Source organism: Gordionus sp. m RMFG-2023, chromosome 1, assembly GCF_954871325.1.
Source record: "Gordionus sp. m RMFG-2023 chromosome 1, tfGorSpeb1-WG-v2, whole genome shotgun sequence".
NCBI lineage: Eukaryota > Metazoa > Nematomorpha > Gordioida > Chordodea > Parachordodidae > Gordionus > Gordionus sp. m RMFG-2023.
Window position 1 is genome coordinate 67,072,315 of NC_088775.1, and position 23,920 is coordinate 67,096,234.

General features: G+C 26.9%; 2 protein-coding genes across 4 annotated transcripts in view; one reads left to right on the forward strand and one right to left on the reverse strand.

The window, feature by feature from the left end:
- Nucleotides 1–23,920, reverse strand: part of LOC135931440 (sarcolemmal membrane-associated protein-like) — a 51,530-nt gene that overhangs the window by 20,327 nt on the left and 7,283 nt on the right. For all 3 annotated transcript variants that reach the window (XR_010573042.1, XM_065468552.1, XM_065468551.1), the window contains exons 6-13: nt 17,523–17,600; nt 3,074–3,136; nt 2,896–3,033; nt 2,708–2,845; nt 1,471–1,560; nt 1,204–1,246; nt 604–819; nt 468–533 (exon numbers count right to left, since the gene is read on the reverse strand). Coding sequence is in view for 2 of the 3 variants with exons in the window: in XM_065468552.1 (XP_065324624.1) it covers nt 468–533; nt 604–819; nt 1,204–1,246; nt 1,471–1,560; nt 2,708–2,845; nt 2,896–3,033; nt 3,074–3,136; nt 17,523–17,600 (832 nt within the window). In the remaining variant the exon portion in view is untranslated. The remainder of the gene's footprint in view (nt 1–467; nt 534–603; nt 820–1,203; nt 1,247–1,470; nt 1,561–2,707; nt 2,846–2,895; nt 3,034–3,073; nt 3,137–17,522; nt 17,601–23,920) is intronic.
- On the forward strand, nt 16,394–17,142 carry LOC135922034 (dynein light chain-like). The gene is made up of 2 exons (XM_065456441.1): nt 16,394–16,581; nt 16,989–17,142. The coding sequence occupies exons 1-2, from the start codon at nt 16,442–16,444 to the stop codon at nt 17,113–17,115; spliced, it is 267 nt and encodes an 88-aa protein (XP_065312513.1). The 5' UTR covers nt 16,394–16,441; the 3' UTR covers nt 17,116–17,142.

Below are 23,920 nucleotides of genomic sequence, written 5' to 3' on the forward strand. Positions count from 1 at the left end.
AAATTTATAACATAAAAATCAAAACGTTAAATTTAATATTAGTTCAGGTTCTATATTTTGAATATTAAAAAATTTCTCACTATATTGAGATTTTAATTAAAATATTAACAATTATTTTATATATTATATCAAAAATTGAAGCAATGAAAATCCAAATAAATCAATTAATTTTTTTTATCTGATAAATAATATTACTGGTGCAATTTAGTACTTTTCACACAAAAATTATTTAATTCTCGAATAATCTTCATCTCTGCCTTTCATTATATTAAGTATTTTAATCAAGAACGAGGGTCTGGGAATGAAGCCCCCGGACTTTCATAGTTGGATCCCGTAAAAGAAAAATTTCTAGCTATGCCATTGCTTCGCAGTATAAAATTGGAGGTAATATAGATGTAGAAATGACTTAATATGTACCCTTTAGAGTTTAAAGCGCATATTTTAAAATATTATTTATATTTTGTAACTTGATACTAAATTTAATCGTTGTAGACAAGTCCTATTCACCTCGTCGATTCTTTTCTCGATGGTTTCTAAAAGTTAATTTTTTTTAAATGCAAAAATATTGGGATTTAATTTTATATAATAATAAAGATAAACTACTATTAAAATCAATGATTGAATGTTTTAAATTTTCTTTAATTTTGAAGTCCTTAGCGGGTAGTATGCATTGAGGGTAAGATTCTGCTTTTGTTATGGGAAGATCTCTCAATTCCGAATTATTCAAGGTTTCATCATCCATCGCAAATATAAATGTCTGTTGGGATGGTAACTCCTTTACATCTTTTGTATAGTCGGGGGAAAGGTCATTTTCATATACTTGAAATGAGGCAATAGTTTATGTAAAAATTTATATAAGAAACCAATAAATGTTATAATATGAAATGGAAATAAAATACCTAATTTGACATAAATACAGATCAATTTTTTGAAAAATTGGGTGGCTTTCTTTTATAAAACTGCGCCTTAAATTAAAAAAAATTATGAACCCAGGGCAGGGCTATATATAAATATCTCTGTAGGTCCTAAAAATAAGTAAAATTTAGCCTATTTTGTAAAAACAAAATAATAAAAAATAACTCATTTTATTTGCTATTAAAGTAAATTATCAGTGAAGAATGTTAAATAATAAAAAAAATGGCGTATAAAAATTATTAAAAATAATTTTTTTGTATAAAATCATGTGTAAAATATATCACACACCAGAAACAATGGGTATATTGATAAAAGGAGCGTCGGACGAAGGCTAAAATAAATATAAAATATTAAAAATTTGGAATACTTTTAACAAAATTACCCTTTAAAAAATAACACAGTTAGCCCTAATTCGCGACGAAGAATGCAAATGCTGCATTTTTGTATTCTTCTAGTATACTTTGTCAAATTGGCGCTAACTGTGAATGAGCGGTTACTCGTTATTTAATTTTTTAAACTTAATAATATATTATTTGGTTTATAAAAAAATGTTACAGTAAACAAGGTGTTTAAAGATGTATTGCTTGAACTAGGACTAAATTTTGGCTTATCTTCGATCTCGGGGTTTAATTCATCTGATAGTGGCTATAATAAACATTTTTTAATACGTATAAATTATTTATTTAAAACATTATTGGATAAAAAAAAGCTTTGATAAAGTTGCCCATGAGTTGCATTACAAGTCAAAAAGGAGCAAAACCAACACAAATACTATTGTCTAACTTTTAGCAGTTTTTATACACGGTAGCCGTAAAGTATAGTAAACAAAAAAAGGAATGTATTTGAAGATACAATAATGAGACTCTAGAATTATCTAACTCCCTACAATTAATAAATAAATATTAAGCTTATGGAGTACCTTCTTTTTCATAAATAGATGATTACAAATTTTTTTTAAAAAACGCTATAGCTATAAGGGACCGGAATTTGTTTGATGATTCAATATTTAGATATTTTATTCCCATTATATTTTTTGTGGTTATCATCGGTTAAAGTTCTGGGGGGGAGGGGGGGGGGGGTTTAATTTTTGCAATTGTATTTTCTTTAAAAAAATGTCTGCGATAAGTTTGAGCCATATATTTTCAAACAAAAAGAAGAGCATATAAATAAAAAATAAGGTTCACCCAAAATTTGCATCTAAAAAGCAGGATTTATAAATCGTAACATTTTAAATCAAAAGCATATCATTTTTTAAATGTAGGCCATATTTTTGTTTATATATTAATTTTTATTTTTCGAATGAAAACATGTTTTGAATTTGATATGACAATCTGGATCAGTTTTAAACTCTCTTTAAATCGTTATGGATTTTTTTATTTTCGAATTGAAATCGATGTCCATGTTTAAAAAAGGTTCCTAATCAAAAAACAAATATCTCAACTATGGCAGGTTTGATGGCTCGTTTCTTTGGGCTTATTTTTAAAATTAATAGGGAGTCAGTTCTTAGTCATTTATCAAATCAAAAAATTAATGATAAAATATTGGCGTTTTTCCTTTGTAAATATTAAGGGAAAATTTTAAATTTCAGGTTTCAACTTCAAGAAAAGTTACTTTTTGAGTATAAAATAAATTACATTCTATCATGTAAATATTCTGTTAACAAATTTTTTTCCAAATTGCCTTATGCATAGTGCTTAAAAAAATCATGGCTTACTTCAATATTTAAAAATTAAAAACCAAACCAAGTAATCAACCACTTACAGTCTGCTCTGTATAATAATTTAAGGCTTACAAGGGAAATTTCGTGGGGTTCAACTAGCAAATGAATTTCTTTGGCTACGTCATCAAAATCGTGGGTAATATCATGGTGGTGGAAATCGCTTTTATTCTGAACTTCTTGGATTATTTCTTTATATTTAAGCTCCATTTGCTGTTTTTAGATGGTAAATTAAAATAATTTTTAAAAAAATTATGTTAAACTTGAAAATGATTCTGAATATTATTTAATTCTTCTTGCAGGTATAGCTTCGTCTCGTTCAAGTTTTCTAATTGTTTATTCAATTCAGCTAGAGATTTGTTGAGTTGATCATTTAAATAATCTTTCTCCGAAATTTGATTCTATTATATAATATTATATATATAAATATAACCAGTATACCTTTAAACAGTCAATATTGGCCTCCAAAATCGATTTTTCTTCATATATTTGACTCAATCTTGTCTATATATAAAAAAATTAGAATTAATTGCATATATTAAAATAGTTACCAGGTAAGAAACCATTCTAATAGCCATAGCCTATTCCGCTAAAACAAAGCAATAAAACTTAAAACTATAAACCAAGCATTTTTCTAAATAAGGCAATTCTCATATTTCGCAATAAAAAAAATCTTTATCAAATTATTAACCCTTTATTTTTATCAGATTTTTTTATAAAAGTAAAATATGTACCAAAGTCACGATCTTTTTTAAAATAAACTTATTGATTTAAAAACATCAAATTTTCTAAAGGTGAAAAAATATTAAAATTTTATATTAATACATTTTCACAGGGTTGTGCATTTGACCGGTCAAATACAATTCGGTCAATTGACCGATATTTGACCGGTCAAATATGGTCAAATTCAAATAAATGTTTTTTACACCAATATTAACTTTATTTTGCATTTATATAATATTATAATAAATCTATGTATAATAATAAATATCATAATATTTTTTAATTCATTCTATAGTCAATGTTTCACCCTCCGTGGCAGAGTCTTGTTCCGATTCATATTCAATATCATTATTTTCTTTAATATTTTTAATCAATCTTAAATTATGATACACTCTTACTAATTTTCCTACTGTAGAAGCCTTTAATCTATTTCTGTTTTTCGTGTGAATATTGCCCCAAACCGACCAATTTCTTTCAGAAGAAGAAGTCGAACTAGGAAATGTTAGTAAAATATTAGCGACTTCTCTTAATGGGCAAGGTGGGCAAAATGCATTCCACCAACTTGAGGCCGAAATTTGATTGTTTCTTATGGAAGTTACAACTTTCCACATATTATGGCTATTAAATATACCGCTTTTGCTTCTGAAATTTACTATATTACTCAAAATATTTTGATTATCACCACCTTGTAAAATACCCAATTCTTGTATTATATTACATGCTTCATCAAATTCAGTATTAGTAAGATGCTCCCCTTGATATTGGGGGTCCAATAAACAAGCAGCATTGTGAGCACATGTATTTAGATCAGTTTTTCTCTTTTCAAACATAACCTTAATTTTTTTTTCTTGAGATGGAGAAAATATAGAATCATGGCATGATTGTATTATGTGTTTTTCCAAATTAAGCATCTCGTTTTTTACTTGGGCCAAAGTACATTTATCCCTTTGCACTTTCAACAATGAGGTAGCTAAAGGTTGGAGTATAGCTAAAAATTTTAAATTTTTCGTCCAAAATTCTTCGTTTAATATATTATTAGTAATTTCTATGGGACAAATATCACAAACAGCTTCTTCAACAACTGATGCTTTTAGAGCTTTCTTGCATATTTGAATTTGCTCCATACATTTTATTGACGATGCCCATCTTGTTTGGCTAATTGTACTTAATGTAGATGGTATGCCATGAAGATTCTTATTACGGGAAAATACTGCAGCTGGTATGTGTTTATTCTTGAAAAATTTAACAATTTTTTTAATTATTAAAATATGGTCACTGAAGGCGTTCAATCGTTCAAAATCGTGAAAGAATAACTGCAATGTATGCGCTGCACAACCATAACATTGTATATGATTATAAATAGATTCAGATTTTAGAATTCTCCAGGCTGCTTTTATGTTAGCGGCATTATCAGTAACTAAAGAATATACTTTTACCGGATTCAATTCATGAATTACATTTTTAAATTCCTGGGCAATATAATCTGCCGTATGGCGATTTTCCTCAGTATTTAGAAATTTGTAGAACACTGGAACAGGCGTCATTACCATAAAATTAATAATACTCTCGTTTCTAATGTTGCTTCTGATACAATTGATAAGTAAGGAGCTTTATCTATTATATCTGCAACTCTCACCTCCATATCACCTGACGCTTTGTCTAGAAGATATCCAGCCAGCTGCCTTCTCCTGGGTAATGTGTAAATAGGACGTATTTTTTTTAAAAATTCTTGGATGTAGGGATTTTCAGTGATGTGGAAAGGTAAATTGCTCGCATATACAGCCTTTGCAAACAATTGATCCAGCTCATTTTTTTCTTTGGGATTAATTCTATCTATGAAACCGGTTATACAAGATTGAGATTTATATTTAATCGCCTTGCTTGTAGATTGATTAGAAATAATGGAATCAAATTCTCCTGAGTCACAAGACAAAATATTGTTCATTTGATAATCATTTTCACTAATTTCACCCAATTCTTCATTAGAGTTAGACTTAGAAGTATTACAAATTACATTTGTGATATTTTTTGTAGAGGTTGATATTTTGGAATTTGAATAAAATTTTTCCTTAATTATAACAGGGCACATAGTACAGCTGCTTAATAAATGTTTGACCATTCTATCAACGTGGGTGATATAGGACATCTTGCAAAACTTGCACACCGCTTTAACTGATTTACCATCGCGTACTTCTTGAAAATGTTTCCAAACATGATGCTTTGGTTTGACCATAATCCCTAATATATTAAAATTTAACAAAAACTGATTTTGATTATTGTAAAGTTAATCAATCTTAACTATTTTATAATTATCGACCAATTATTTCAATAATTTCTTAATATTATAAATATAATATAATATATATAACTTTTTACCAGAATTGAATAATATTCCGTAAATCTGACCAGAACAATTAAAATGAAAATTAATTTTAAAAACCAAATCTAGCAAGTGTAAGTAAAACAAATGAGAATTAATATAATTTATACTCGGCTAAATATTAAATAAAATTTAAATTTATTAAAAAATAAGAATGAAAAAATTATATTATGATTATAATAAATCGGGTATTTTTATTTTTAAGAAAAATGAATTGAAAAAAATAAAGAAGGCGAGAAACGGCAATGATTAGGCAAAAAAATAACTAAAAATATTACTATATTTAGAAAAATTACATATTTATATTTTAACAATAAAAAAATTCTTTTGTTTTTAACAATTCATGATACAAATAATTTTTTAAATAATTGTAACCTAATAAGATTGATAAACATGCTTTTAATGCATACTAGTTAATTATATCAAAATATTTATTCGCCATTAATATTTTAGAGTATTTGACCGTATTTGACCGGTCAAATACTCCTCCGGTCAATTGACCGACATGCCAACCCTGCATTTTCATACCTAATAAAAAATGTATAATCGAAATTTCATTATAAATTATTTTAAAAAATGAGAACTGCACAAGTCAATTTTTTAGACCTTTCTGGCCCAGAACTAATTTTTTATTTTCAGGCCTGTTTCATAATTTTGATCAATCTATGGCCTGGCATGGGTTATTAAATTTGGACATTTTATTTTTATAATAATTTTGTAAAAATGGTTTTAAATGGAAATTGAAAATATGAGAAGTAAATAATTGATATAATTTAAATTTATTTTAAAATATTCAAAGAGGCCAGCAGTTAAAAAAAGGTTTGTTAAGGTTCAATCCCGCTTTCATAAAATATTTAACCGCTGCTTTGTCAAATGATATATATAACCATATTTTTTTATAAGAATTATTATAATAATTAATTAGGAAATTTAAAACGGATTAAACTATTTTTAATCAAAATAAATTTTTCAAAATTATCAGCAAGAAGTTTTTTTCTGCGTGGTCTAGCAACGTCCAAATTATTTTGTATGAATTCGGAAAAGCCCCAGCTACATGATCAAAACAAATAGATATTTACTATTGATCCATTAGAAAATAAAAATATTAATAAGATAAATTATTAATAACAATTTGAAAAAATATTAATATACAATTTAGTATCAGGCAGTAGTTTTAGGAAAACGGTAGTCATGTCCTTGAAATGTCTTCCTAAAACCAAAAAAAAATCCATTTTAATAAGCAAATAGAATTATTTTATTTAATAAATGCCTATGGTAAATAAATATTAATACATCATTATTTATCATTAATATTTTGTCTTACGTTTCCTTTATATTTTTATAAATTTTAAGGAAACTGAAGAAACCAATATGTTGAAAATGAAATAACAATAAGAAAAAATGTTACCAATGTGTTACATTATAAAATTCATTTTAATATAAAAATAAGTGTCTTAAATATTGTGCAGCAACTTTTCAAAAAAATTTTCAACTATTAAGTAGCAAATATTTATGCTATTTTTACTACAACATAATTAGTTATAAATAAATTTAAGAAAAATATCGTTGCATGAAAATTTAACTGTCTCGATTAATCAAAAAGTTACTTTCATATTATTATACATAATTTAATTATCTGCAATCCGCATTATCCATATTTTAATGAGAACATGGTTAATAAAATGCAAATTTATAAGAATAATTTTGTTAAAGTATTTAATTCGACCTTTGATAAATTGGAGCTTTAATTTTTTTCATCTTATATATTTCATTGATTTTTATTATACATTTAATTATTAAGAATAAATATTTTACAAATGAAGTGAGTAAGTTAAATGATTCTAATGTTGTGGATGTGAATCCTATGACATCTGATAAATTTTTAGATTTTTCTGAAGATCTAAAAAATAGTTTAAATTTGATTCTAATTGAACTTAAAAATTTAAATATCCAGAAAATAAGTAATTCCAGTGGGAATGAAAAGTCAAATACTAGTGAAGTGCCTATTGTTGGTAAAAGTATTATGACGTCAAAAGATATAAGTGTTAGTTTAGATGCTTTTATGAGTGAAATTACAGAGAAAATTTCGGAAATTGTGATTAATAAACCTGTGAAGGTTGTAAAAGATCATGATGTTACTAACAATGTTAAAGGAAATGAAAATGAATGTGTAATTTTAAATGATATAAAAGAAATAAAAGAAAATTTGAAGAATATTTCTAAAGATATAGATACAATTAGAAATAAAAATCATAAATTTAGTGAAAATTGTGATATTTGTGGGCGGAGGGGTCATAGTGGGGAAAATTGTTTTTCACATGAGCTAAAAATCAATGAAGATGTGAATGTAAAAATAAATGATAAAAATGATATAATTTGTCATAGATGTGGTTTTACAGGTCATATAAAGAAAAATTGTATGGTGAAAGAAGTCAATTTTAAAGCTGGTTTTCCAAAGAGAGTACCGGTATTGATAAATCTCGTGGTACATAGTATAAAAGATTCGGTGATTTTAAATACAAGTGAAAAAGATATGAACAATAAAGATAATGACCGAATGTGTTTTAAATGTGAGAAAATGGGTCATATGGCCAGTGTTCAATTCGTAAGTGAATTGCAATGACTATATGATTTGAAAGAGAATCATGTAAAAATTGAAAAATCCTATATTAATAATAAAATTCGTAATATATATAGTGTAGTTAAAAATAATTCCGATATATTTAATAAAAAAAAGTATTGATATTCAGAGGCCATTAAATTCAGACTTGAATTTAGGCATGAATATTAATGATATTAATGGTGATTCAAATATAATGAATAAACTTTTAAGATTGAAAGAGAAATTAATCAGTGTTCGTGTCCTCGTGTAAATATAAAATTTGATAGACAGAATATAGAAATGTTGTTTGACACTGGGGCCAGCATTTCAATAATGTCTAGAGCAAATTATTATAAATATTGGCCTGAGGGTCACTCGAGAAAGAAAACATGTGTGTTAAACAATTTGATGGGTCTGAAATTTTGGTTTTGGGTAAAACTAAATTAGGGGTGATTTCAAATGATTTAACAATTTTTCTTGACTTATGGGTGGTAGAAAAAGATATAGAAACAATCATGGGTTGGGATTGGATTACTAAAATTGGTCCCATGAATAACTATTGGAATATTTTTACAATGAATAGTGATTTGATACTAATAAATACTAAATGCAAAATTATGAATAATAATGTTAAAAATAAAATTCATAAAATAGTAATAGCAGATTTGATAGAAAAGGAAGTGAATCTTTCTATTAATCCTGATATGAGCGAAATTTCCGAGGAATTAATGGTTAACTTGGATAATGTTCAAAAATAAAACTGAAATTAATGAAATCAAATTGTTGATTTAGAGGTCATTAAATTGAAGAGAATGTGTGAAGATATATCTATTTTAATGGAAAAATATGGTATAATTTTTGAAGACAATTTAGGATGTCTTAATGATTATAAAGTGGATGTGAAATTAAAAGAGGGATTTTCACCTATTTTTCTAGCATGTCGACGAGTTAATTTTGAGTGGAAAAAGGAAATTAACGACGAACTAGACCGTTGGGTTAAAGATGGCATTATTATTCAGGTGGATTATAGTGAATGGGCTACACCATTAGTTCCAGTGAAAAAAGCTAATGGGAAGTTAAGACTATGCGCTGATTATAGAGTAACTTTAAACAGATGGGTTGTTGAAGTTAAATATCCATTGCCCCGAATTGAATAAATTTTGGCCAGTTTAAAAGGTGCAAAATATTTTTCTAAAGTTGATTTTTCGTCAGCTTATTTACAATAACCTTTAAAGGAGGAAATTCGAAAATTTTAACGATTACACCTAAAGGATTATTTGCGTTTTGCAGATTACCATTTGGATTAAGTGTTTCAGCACCTATTTCCCAACGTACCATGGCATCTGTTTTTCAAAATCTAGAAGGTGTATTTTCCTATATGAATGATGCGCTGATAACTGGGATGACGCCAGAACAGCATAATAAACGTCTTGAAGAAGTTTTCAAGAGAATTCGTGATAAGGGCTTGAGGGCTAGCAAAGAAAAAAGAGTTCTAGGTGTAACTGAAGTAATATATTTATGTCATCAAATTAATGGGGTGGAAGTGAAGCCTCTTGATAAAAATTTTAAAAATATATTTAATATGAATCAGCCAAGTAACAAAGCTGAAGTACAATCTTTTTTGGGTATGGTGAATTATTATCATCGTTTTGTGGGGAATTTTGCAAAGGTGGCATCTCCATTGTAAGATTTATTAAAAAAGGGGGTTCAATTTGAGTGGAAATTTGAATAACAAAATGCTTTTGAGATTTTGAAAAAGAAAATTGGTGAAGAACCTATTTTATTGTGTTTTAATAATGATTTAGAAATAATATTAGCAGTGAATGCATCCAACAAGAGTGTTGCAGGCGCGTTGTTACATATAATTGATGGGTTAGAAAGATCAATTATTTTTTTTTCAAGAATTTTTCATGAAGTTGAAACTAGGTATTCTGTGATTGGAAGCCTTAGCGGTTATTTTTGGGTTAACCAAGTGTCGTGAATATTTGATTGGTAAAAAATTTGTGATTTATACTGATCATAAGCCATTGATTCATTTGTTCAAAAAAGATAACAAAGAATTGATGATGTCCCCAAGATTACAACGGTGGTTGTTATTTGTGGGAAGTTTCAATGTGGAAATTAAATATCGGAGAGGAAAGGAAAATAATTTGTTTGATGTGTTGTCTAGATGAGGATCAGATTGTGCAAATCCGGAAATAATTGATAATATAATTTTGGATAGGGAAGATGCTTAGTGTGTAATTTATCATATATATTGAAGGGAGGTCCTACAACGTGGGAAGATCTTAAATTGAATACTATGAAAGACAGGGATTTAAGCCAAGTGAAATTGTGTTTAATACGAAAAAAAATTTAGAAAATTAAACAAGATGCGTATAAGAAAATACAAAAAGAATTATCAATTGTGAATGAGTGTATAATGCGAGGAAATCGTGCTGCAATCCCATATAAATTGAGGGATAATTTATGTTTATTACATGCAGGTCATTAGGGTCAAAATAAAATGAAATCATGGGCTCGTGAATATGTGTGGTGGCCTGTTTTTGGAAATTGAAAAAATTACAAATAAATGTGTACCATGTAATACCTGTGCTACAATGCCCCGTAAAGAAATGGGAGGTATATGGCCAAAGTCAAATCAACCATGGGAAAGGGTTCATATTGATTTTTTTGAAATGGATAAAAAGACATATTTCTTAATTGTAGATTCATATTCTAAGTGGATTGAATATGAAGAAGTTAATGGGTTAACAACCAAAGTTGTTATCAAATTACTAAAAAAATTATGCTCATGGTATTCCTAACATTATTGCGTCAGATGGAGGTCCAGTTTTAAACATTTTTGTATCTCATTGCAAATAAAACATATATTGACTCCGCCATATCATCCTAGTTCTAATGGTCAGGCTGAAAGAATAGTAGCCATAGTGAAAAATTGGATAAAAAAAGGCAAAATAGAAAAAACTGAAATTTGGATGGCTCAGTTGTATTATAATAATTCTAAAAATAAAGAAGGTTTTACTCCTGTGGAATTATTTTTAGGTCGAAGGACCAGATTACCTTTAGATTTTCTTAAATCAAAGGGAAGTGTTAGTAAATTACCATGTGATAAAAACAACACAAAATTTCCTGTGGGACAAATGATTTGGGCTAGAATTTTAGAGAATAAAAAAAATGGGAAAAGGGTTGTATTTTAGAAAATTTAGGAAACAAATTAAATCGTGTGAAGTTTATAGACGGAATTAAGGAAATCCGTCATAATGATCAATTGAAAATACGTAGATAAACTATTAGTTATTTTCAGATTGATGTTATTCCCAAAAATTAATGTATTATAAAATTGTGGTTATTCAAAAAAAAAAACATTGTATTCCAAAATTAATGTATTCTCAAATTTAAGTTAATGTGATATAAAATTAATATGTTAAGTTATTCTAGAAGTAATGGGGAACCGAAGTTAATGTGATATAAAATTAATGTATATTTAGAATTATGTGAATATTAGTCTAATTATAAGAATTAGCATATTATAGTAATGATTATTACTCCATTTATCATGATATTGTGATCTGGTTGATTCTTAATTAATTTGTGACTTACTCAATTTTTCCTGATTATTTAAGTTGAGGCGTTACTTACACAATTTTTCCTGATGATTTAAGTTGAGGTTTGACTTAATAAATTTTTCCAATGATTTAAGTTAAATAATCAGTTTCTTTTTTAAAAAAAAGAAATGGATAAAAATTGATCGTGGTAAATATATTAATTTCTTGGTTGAAGAGAAGTTTATAGAAGTGTGTTATTTGTAAGATAAAAATAAAATGTAAGATAAAAACAAAACGAGCTGTGTAGAATCGTTTTAATTAATAAAATGTAAAATAAAAACAGAAGTATTGTTTATTAATGAATTTAGTTAAATTGTGAAGCAAATAAAATGTTTATGAATTGAAATAAGATGGTTAATTCAAAACAGACAAAGGAATATATTTTTTGTTTTAAGAAAAAATAAAATAGTGAATTAGTAAAAACAAAAGTTGAAATTTGTTTTAAAAGTAAAAGGGGGGTATAAAGTTTTATTATGATGTTAAAAGAATTTTTATTATATTTTTTTTCATAAGAAAAAAAGAATTTTTATATTTTTTTCATTTCAAAAAATATTTTTTGTAAAAGTTGATTTAAAAATGATTAGGGAATTGCCCTTAATAGATTGTGAAACATTTTTCCTCAAAACAATTATAATCCCAAAGTCAGTGAAAGACTTGAAGATAAAGAAACCATCTCATACGGGCAGAAAGTGTTTTAGATGCCAAAGTACTGATCATTTACTTGCTGAGTGTAAAACACCGGCGTACCTATTAAGAAACAAAATGTGTACTTCCAAATTTTACAGTGAGGAAGATGGTGAGGATCAACCGAGCTGTTCAAATAATTATAATGTGACAAAAAAAGGAAAATTGGGAGTGATAGATTATAATAAAGTAAATGAATTGGATTCTCGAGTTAAATATTATGGCAATCGTGTGTGGCCGCCTAGGACGTATCAAGGAAATAGATTATATTCAAGAGATAGACCAGTGAATTCTTTACAGAAGTCCATGAAAAAAAGTGATTTCGATCTTACAGGTGTAGGCCATACTAGTTATTCTATGAAACCGGAAGAAATTCGAGACTCAACCAAGAATGGAGAGGAATACACCGATGCCGAGATGAAAGAAATTAAATTATTAAGACAAAATGATTAAAAATTTTATTGTGGTAAATTTTTAGTACATTCATTTTATACATTTATTTTCATTTATTTAGTGCACATGTCCTTGGCCTTTTTTGGGTGGACCTGGACATGTTGTAAATAATAAAATATTAATATTTAGATATATAGGATTATATTTAGAAGAATGTCAATCAAATATTATTATTTTTATTGATTGTAAAAAGATATTGATTTTTATGATTATACTCTTGGAATTTATTAGATGAAAAATAAAGTGTAGTTCTTGTAGTTTAAAATTTATCGTATCAGAGTTAAAAAAGAAATGACTTAACAAATGACAGTTTTACCTTCAAATATTGTTGGGGAATTAAAGCTTCAATTGATGACGACATTCCAGAACCATCTGCTATAAGGCTATTCTGTAATTTCTCGCCATTTAAAATGGAAAAAACAGACACGTTATATTCTACAATCCCTTTCAATGGGGAAAATGAAGATATAATAATACTTGAAGACAATTTGCATGGTAAAAATCCATCAGATATATTTTTTAATTTTCGGCAAAGACTTATATTCCTTAATTGTAGATCAAAGTAATATTTATGCAAAACAAATGAATAGGTCTAATAATGTATAACCATTCAAGATACTACGAGATTTATTAGAATTCTATTATTTACTGGATATCATTCGTTCCCACAGTAAAAGATGTTTTGGTCTAATAATAGTGATATTTTTATTCCAATGATCCGGAATACAATGACTCAATTAGAATACTAAATTTGAAATATAATATTCATTTGACACAATACTAAAAACATATACATCATAGAATTTATAAAGTTAGGCCTTACAAAAGCAAATTATCATAAAATATATTTTGTTAATTTCTATACCTCAATTAAACTTTTGTCATACTTAAAACAAATGGGATATTTTACAACTGGAACTGTGAGAGATAATAAAATGGAGCATTGCCCAGTTGAATCTATAAATGCTTTAACAAAAAAAGAAAGAGGATATTATGATAGGTTCGAAAAATTTAACGAAATATTTATAGTTCTTTGGAATTATAATACGGTGGTGACGAGGTATTCCAAGAAAATATTCTAAAATAAAAATTCCTCAAACAAATATGATCCCTGCTTATAACAAACACAAGGGTGGAGTTTATCTGTGTGATAATCCCATATCTACTATAGAATAAAGAGAGGAAAAAAAGGGCGGTGGCCAATATTAACCAATTTTATCGATCTAGCTTTGATAAATTAGTGAAAAATTTGGAAATTCATGAATTGAGATGAGAAGAAGAGATTGTTTGCATTTAGGAGAGAAGTTACTATTTCCTTTGAACACCAATAAAAATTGAAAAAAATTTAAGGACAGGGCACACAAGCCAGTTAGCATTACAGAACGAAAACCCTACTGATCATCTGGAAATTATTTATCCAAAATTATAGATGGAAAAAGACGTAGATGCAGATATTGAATATATGTGTCAAACATGTCAAATCACGCTCCATACTAAATGTTTCAAGGATTTTCATAATATATAAACATTTTCTCGTTTTTATTAAAATTACAAAAAATAGAAGATTTCTATTGTTTTTTGATCTTATAGTATTATACATAATTTTTATCTTTTCATGATTCTAAAAACCCGGACTCAACTTAAAAATAAATTACAAACCCGGGAAACTGATCAGGCCCAAAAATATTTTCTAAACCTGAACCGGGCCTATTAAAATAAATTTATATTTTATCAACGAGCTCTAGTTAGAAAATCATATAAAGGATCATTTAAAATCTTTGAAACTATTTATAAAATACAGCTATGGTTGTGTATTTAATCGATCAAATACGATTTGGTCAAAGTCAAATAAATGTTTTTTAAGAAAATAATAACTTTATTTTGTATATAATAGTAAAATGATTCTATAATACTAATTTTTTATTTTTTAAATTCATTATCATTCAATATCTAATGTTTCGCCTTCCGTGGCAGTCTTTGTTCTGATTCTTATTCAATATTGTTATTTTCTTTAATATTTTTTTAATCAATTTTCCTGTTGTGGAGATCTGTTTTAGTAAGGAACAATCTTCCAATTTCTTTCTGAAGAAGTAGAACTAGGAATTTTGTTAACAAAATTATGGAAGTTACTGCTTTCCACATAATTTGCTGTTAAATATGCTGCTTTTACTTCTGAAATATATATGAATGATATCATTTGAAATATTTCGATCATCACCACCTTGTAAAATGCCTAATTTTTGTATTGTATCACACACATAAATTCACTACTATTAAGATGCCCCCCTTGATATTGGAGACCCAATAAATAAGTAGCATTGTGATAACATGTATTTATATATTCTTTTATATTTTTTAACATTAATTTTATTTTCTTCAGATTTTTTAGAGTATTTGACCAGATCAAATACACCTCTGGTCAATTGACCGACTTGCTAACCCTGACGAAAATTATTCGAAATGAATTTTAAATATCAACGCCGAGCTTAAAAAAATATATATAACCGAGTCAAATAGTGCTAATAATTGGCCGGATCGAGCGAAATAGTCCAACTTATTTGAAGGAAGTTCCCTCAAATTTACTAATATATAATTAAATTCCGACACGCTCAAAACTCTAAAAAACGGTCCGCCCCTAACGCGCGACCGTCCCCAAAAAAAAGAAAAACGAGGATAGATGAACCGTTCCTGAACAATAACGAGCAGTAATATTAGTATCAGTAACAATTAATGACAATGCTAATTAAGCGTTTATTAAACTTTAGTTTATAATTAAAATCAATCAAATTAATAAAATTTTCAATTAGTACGAATAATTAAAAGAATGTTCGATTTTACATTTCAAATATGAATATCTATATTTATCCGACCCGTTTTTCAGAGGCCTAGATCAGGTATCCCAAGTTTAATGTAAATGTAAGATTTTGAGCGTTTAGAAGTAAAATTTTATAAGTTAGTTTATTATTTTAAACGCGCTAATAAAATTAATTTTTTTGGTTCATAAGTGCAAAAAAAGTCATTAAAATTTTAAGAGTACTCGCTCATATTAGATCTCAACTTTTCCCCTCCCCAACGATGCCATGCTAATGAATCAAACACTTCCTTATATATATAACGTAAATAATTATATATAAAAAAAACTTCGTATTATAAAAAAAACTTCGTATTAATAAGTTTTAACAAAACTTCATTTTTTTGTCATAATACAATCGTCACAGATTTGTAAATTTTTTATTCAAAATTTTGTTTCTAATTTTCAAAAAAAAAATGATTTTTGATTTCATAGATAACTCATTCTAAATAATAATTTATTTTCAAACTAATCGATATCCAGGTTGTTTAATTTATAAACTAAACAAATGTCTCATAAAATCAAGTTGAAGGCGGCTGATATGCCAGACTTGATGCAAAACGATGCTGTAGAATTTGCCAAAAGTGCCATGAGCAAGCACAAAGAGGAAAAGGATATCGCCAGGGCCATAAAGGAAGATATGGATAGGTAACGTATTTGAAAAATTTAAATTTTTACGAAAAATTTAAATTTTTACAAAAAATTTTAAATATTTCCTTATTTATTAATTTACCATTATGCGCAACCTATTATAATAATTCCGAAGGAATGGGATTTAAAAACCCAAGTATGATTTGATTGTCAGGCTCTTCAAGCCCAACAGTAGAAGCATTATAAGGAAAAAAATACGTGAACGTGGAGGTTAGGAATAATAAATTTCTTGATCAATCGGTGATTAATTAATAAAAGATAAATTAATTAATGTTCAAATAAGGTGCTATAAGATCTGACCAAATAACTATAATCATAAAATGATGATTAAAAAATTTTATTGGTAGATTCTTACAAAAAAATTATTTCTTTATCTTTTAATTAATCAATAAATAATATTTTAGACGTCATAGCCCGACTTGGCATTGTGTGGTAGGCAAAAATTTTGGAAGTTTTGTGACCCATGAGGCTGGGAATTTCATGTATTTCTATGTGGATAATGAAGCTATACTTTTATTCAAGTCGGTGTGATAACAAAATGTTAAAGATTTATAAGAAAGAAAAAATAATACACATAATTCTTTTTTTAAAAAAATTCTCTAAATAAAATTATGGTTTTTTCTTATATAGAATGTATATATTTTTTATTAATTATACAATTTAGTTGATATGATTTTATAAGAATATTAATTAATAAAATATAAGAATAGTATTATTCTTATATTATCTTAAAGTTTTATTAATTTACGAGATATAATATTTTTACAATATAATCCATTTATAACTTTTCCCTGAATTCATTTATAACTTTTCCCTGCTTTTTGACTAAGTGCGGTAACTTTTTTAAAAAATTTTTTAAAATATTCCAGATTGCCCATACCAAGCTATATATTAAAAATTGGGATAAAATTCGATAAATAAATATAATATAAACCAACCTTTAGAAGTGTTTCCTCCTCATATTTAGTGGTATTTAGTTGTAACAACTGATGCTTCATTTCGTTCTCATCCAAAGGCTAATAAAATATACAATAATAATAGGTACATTATATTCCAGGATTGAAATTAAAAAATACTTATAATTTTAAATGTTTTTTATAGGGAATATTGTTTAAGGATATATAACTTAATAAAAAAAATTTTTATTAAAATTGATTTGACCAACCAATAAAGGAAATTTTTTATTAAAAATTGATTATGTGATATTGTAAGATAAAAATAAGTAATAACAGACAATTTTGTAACTTTCTAAATTTATAATTTTAGCGTATATATATAATTTTCTTTTGCTATAATGAGAGCGGTACATAAGCCTGTAGCCAAGATGAGAGGAATCGCTCCTATTAGCAAATGTGTATAAGTATATAAAACAAATATAAATTAATGCGCCGATTTTTTTGTCGATATTTAAATGACCTAGTTATAAAGGTGTATATTTCGAAATTGGTGCAAGATTGAGAAATATTTTTTAATATATAACCATCTTGGAATATTAATAACACTTAAAAATATGTTATCAAGCAAAAATATTTTAAGGAGGGGTTGGCAACGGCAAACAAAATAAGCCTATGCAAAATCTATCCAATTTTGAACAAATTATAAATCGCCCGCTCTCTTTTGTCATATAGGAAGTTTCAATGTTATATCTTCTTGTGCATAAAAAATTAGCTCCCAATCTCGTGTCATTTCTGAGATATACATACTAGAAGTCTGCAATGGGCGAATTCTTAACCCACAACCCGCCCTTGTTTTAAAATTTTTTAATCTGCCCGCCCGCCCATTGTTTTTGAAAAATTATGCGCCTGTTTATCTGTGAGAGACATCCGAAAACGGTATAATAATTATAAAAGCAATTAAAAATTATTCGGGAGAAGAGAGAATCTTAATAAAAATTTTGGATCAGTGTCACAGTAATTCAATAATATAGATTCTGAATGGTATACTATAATAGGATCCCAAATTGTTACAATAAATTTTCTTCATAAGAATAGAGAATATTCTACAGAATATTTCTTCTAGGTAAATATGATTGTAAATTTCCATTTTTTAAATTTTTTATCAAGCTCAAAAGGGGAAGACGGAACCGAGTAAATAATCTTATTCATAATACAACAGAGAATAGAGATGGTACCATATTTATTGATGGATAAAGGTGTATGCATTACAATCATTCAAACTTAACTCAGAGTTACATGTTGATTGTCTCAAATCGAGAGTTCGAACCTAACTGAATAACAGTTTAAATATTTTCCTTAGTATTTAATTTTAAATAATTATTAGCCTAATTTTTTTTGGTTTTAATTTTAATTTCCGGAATATTTTTAATTTTTTAAAGCAATTATTACGAGTTTATTTGTTCTTATAGATATAGAGCTTACAAATTGAACGTTTTACGCTTTATTTCAAATAATGTTTTTTAAATAACGATGTGCAAATTGGCAAATGTTTTTTTGCTTTAAAAAAATAAAATAGTTTGTGTCTTTTATATTTATTAATAAATGTTACTTCTATTCAAATTTTTTTTATTTAATAAATTAATTCAAAAAACCCTTCCCATAGTTCTGTCATCAAGATTTAACAACCTTTTGTAATAACATATTTAATAGGGCTGTGCCGATCCACATATTTTTCACTGATCCGATCCGATTATTGGTTCAAAACCGATCCAATATTTATATTGATTTTTCACCATCCCCCTTTGAACCAGATTTAATTAAGAAATTAATATTTTTTATGCAAAAAATCGAATTATGTATTAAATTTAATTTTTTTATTTCTAAAATAATTAAAAAACGCTTACGGATATTGGTAGCCATTAAATGAATTTTTCATTATTCTTACCTGTGAAATTAGAATTCCACAGATAACGCATTTTGCAAAATTATCTTTGTCTTTTATATAATTATTTCCATAATTCAGATGCCATATTTAAAAAATTTCTTTTATTTAAAGTGTAAATAATAAAATTGGTGTTATTATTTAAAAAGATTTAAAATAAATAAAACATTGGGTGTTCCTTTCTATTTTTATAAAAAAACTTTTAAAATACTATAAATCTTTTTTAAAAAATAAATAAAATTTAAGGGGTTTTGTGCAATTGCATTGTTTTAAAAAAAATTATTTAGAAAATATTATTAATGTAAAATAAATATACATAAAATAACAAAAAAAAGAAAAGTAAAAAGATCGGATCGGTTTTTTAAGGTATCGGTGCGATCCGATATTTTTGGAAAACGCTAAATATCGGTGCAATATCGGATCCTAATATTTAATAAGGATATCCCAATAAAAACTCATCAAATGCTTTTTGGAAGCGCGTCTAATCACTCTATCCAAGCCAGATGGTGGTACCCACCCGATTGCAGTAGGCTCCCTTTTTAGAAGATTAATAGCCAAAATCATAATCAAATGTATCAAACATGATGCTGTCAACATTTTAAACTCTTATAATCTAGGTTTCGGGATTAAGGGCGGCTGCAAAATTGCGATTCAATCTTTAAGAAGAAACCTCGCCACCAGACTCATTAATATGTAGACTAGATTTGAAAACGCCTTTAATAGCCTATATCGTACCTCTTTTTAAAAAGTCTTCTATAAACCTTTCCCTGTTACTCTAAATTTATTGAATCCTCATATGGCTTTCAAATGCCTTTGACATATGGACTTTTCAGATTATGTCCCAAGAAGGCATACAACAAGGGAATCCATTAGATCCTCTTTTTTGCTTTGGAATCCATAAACTCATTTAACAAATTAAACTAAATTTTAACCTAGACCTTAATCTTTGGGTATTTAGATGATGGGACCATCCGTGGCCACTCAGCTAATGTATTTGTGCTTTATAATACGTGGAAACCAATTCCCAAGCTACAGGCCTCAAACTTAACATAAATAAAACTGAATTATGTTTTTTAAACAATAAGCCACCAAATTTGGAAGGCTAAAAATCATTTCTCCCTTATAGTTTAACCCTGCTAGGGTCCCCATTAGTTAATGCAACCAAGTCCGAAAATTTCCATCATGGAGCAACTTCTATGCCATCTACCGGCACACCAAAGTTTATTTTTAACACGCAAATGCTTATATACCAAAATTTTTAAACATTTTCTGATCATAAAGAATTCATATCAATTCAGAAAATTTAAAATATTGCTAGAAAAAATTTAAAACATAAAACCATTCAATTGATCATTAGCCTAGTTACCTTCTAAATTAGGCTGTTTAGACTTTTTGCCACTCAATCTTTTATCCTTATCATAATTTTTATCATCCAGATTAACAAAAAATACCCATTAACACTCATATACCATCAATCATCAAGCACAAAAAATTTTTCACATCTTTAATTTCGAAATACCAAACCGATAAATCCACCTATAGATTGCATTCAACTCCTTCAATCATCTGACAGACTTTGGTGGTCATGAATGGTTAGAATCACTCCCCAGTCGTAATCTTGGTAATCTTATCAGACGAACAACTGAGAGTAGTCATTAGTTTACGTCTAGGCTGCGATATCGTACAGCCCAATGCTTGCATCAAATGTAAATCACCCGTCGATTCAAAGGGTAGGCATGGCCTTAATAGTATATTTAGTCAAGGGGGACACAATCGCTATACAGCAAGATGGTTTAAGTCATGATGGTAGGACAACCATACCTTGGGCTCTCGGAAAATCACTAATATGGGACTACACATGAGTCTCTTCACTCCCCTCTAACATAAATATCAATCTACTAACACAGGCAGAAACAAAAAAGATAAATAATACAATAACAAAAATTTTAACAACTTCCTTTTTACTCATAGTGACTTAAACAGCCATTTCTCGCCTTTAACATTTAAGTTTTTAAAAATCTATGCAATAAAATCCGACTTTTTTCAAACGAAGCCGAATAACTATACATGTGCTAACAATTTCAAATAGAAATTTTTAGACATAATTATGGTTCCTTTTTGGGAACTCAATTATGAAATTGTATATTTAATTGTATAGTTTTTAATTTTTAGTGTTTTAAATATAATAGAAATTTTAAATAAAATGTGTTATAAAATTTAAAAATATATACTCGATTATAAATAAGAAACTTTGGTAAGGGGATAGTTTAATAATTAATATAATTAAACATGCATATCAATTATAGGCACTAGATTAAAAAGTAGTCTTATATAATAAATATAGAGTAGTATAAAATATTTGTTCATTATATTTAAGAGACATATATAAACAAGATATTAATTGCAGTACTAGATTAAAAAAGTAATGTTATTTATTTATGATAATTATATATGGTAAAAAATATTTGAATATTTATCAATTAGAACATCAATTATAAGTAGTAAATTAAACGGTAAATAGGGAGTATCTATGTATATTTTAAAGGTATAAATATAGCTTATACATATATTATAAGCAGTAAATTGTAAAAGTATAATCCAAATACGTATGTTAGCATATTTTATAATTAATCTTGATTAATGAATATCAATAGATTTGATAATAAATATGAATAGACTAAATGAATTACATGTAGATGTAACTGTTTCTTTTTAATCTTGAATAATGAATATCAATTGATTTGATATAAGCGTGCAAAAATTAACTAATAATATTGTTAGAATTTAATCTACTGCACATGTCGGATTAAATTATCGCCTTACCTAACTTTACTAATGTAACATAATATTGTATATTAAATTTATGCAATATATTGTAGTAAACTAATGATAATAATATTATAAAATAAATTATACAATATATGTATAATATTATACTAAATATTCCACTGTCAAATAGAAAAAAAACAATAATTACGTAGATAACTAAATAATAAAACATAGATAAAAAAAACTAAATTAATTTTTTTTTAATTAAAAATATATAAATTTTAGTAAAATAGTTGTAGAAATAGGTATTGCATACTTTTTGAGCAAACAAAATAAAAAAATTGCAATACATATTGGAAAGGAGAAAAAGGATAAAGAAGTGTTTTAAAATAAAATTCCCTCTTAATTTTATAAATATTTTATAAATGAGAATCATGGATTAAATTTTTTGTTTTAGAAGAGGAAGCTATTTTTTCCTCAGTCCTTATTGATAATTTCTATAAATTATTTATTATAATTCTTTAATTTTTCAAATTTTACATAATCATAGTTAAAAATTATAATTTATAAATTTATAATTATATAATTAAAAATAAAATTTTATAATTGAGTTCCCAAAAAGGAACCATAATTGTGTTTAAAAATTTCAATTTGAATTTTTTGGCGAATATAAAGATACTAGTTAATAACTTAGAATGAAGGGGTTGAGGGGTAATTAGTTTGTGTATGTACTAAATATATTTAAATAATATATTTTATAAAAATATTAAAATTTAGGCGAAAAAGAGGTAAATTTGTGAATCACACATCATAAGATATTCTTAATTTCTGATTCGTCTATCATCGAATAAGGGAGAAAAGTATGATGACCCGTCTTTCTTTAAAGGCAAAATGAAAAATATATAACTAAGAGTACCAGAGCTCCCGTTAGTCAGCATTGCTGAGTCCGTCAAAAATGACGCGGAATGAGAATTTTCTCTTTACTCTTATGATAGTTGTTACCTGTTATTTGAAAATGATATCCAATTTTTATTCTTTATAACCCCCTCCCACTTTCAGGTCAGGTCCAATCCATTAAAACTAAGTTTAATAAATGCTGTTTTGAGTCAAAATATATTTAAAGCTTTTACTTGATACCCATATCATATTTGTTAAAATATTACTGATACTATGCCTATTATTTAATATTGAAAAAATTCCCAAGCAAGGTCCAAGGCCATAATAATTTTGAAAAAATTTCCCTAACCCCAATCAAAGATCATAATAATTTTGGTAATTGAGAACTGGAATAAAATATTTAAATTTCCCCAACCCTAACCAAAGACCATAATAATTTTGGTAGTTGAGAACTGGAATAAAATATTAAAAAAATTATAATGAATTTAAAAATAAAATCGAAATCAGGTTTTATAGGCCTTGGTTTATTTGTTTTAGGTCAATGTCTGATCCATAGTTAATAATAAAAAAATCCCAAGAGTCCAAGTTGTAATAATTTGCAAAATTTTCCCCAAGCGTAGCCCAATATAATTTATAAATATAATTTCCAAGTCCAGCCCGACCCATTATAATTTTAAAAAATTTTTCTTAAACCTGGCCAACCGATAATAATTTTTAAATTTTTTTCAGCTTCCAATAAAAAATATTTTCCAAGCCCAGCCCGACCCATTATAATTTTTAAAAAATTTTCTCAAACCTGGCCAACCGATAATCATTTCGAAATTGTTTTCCC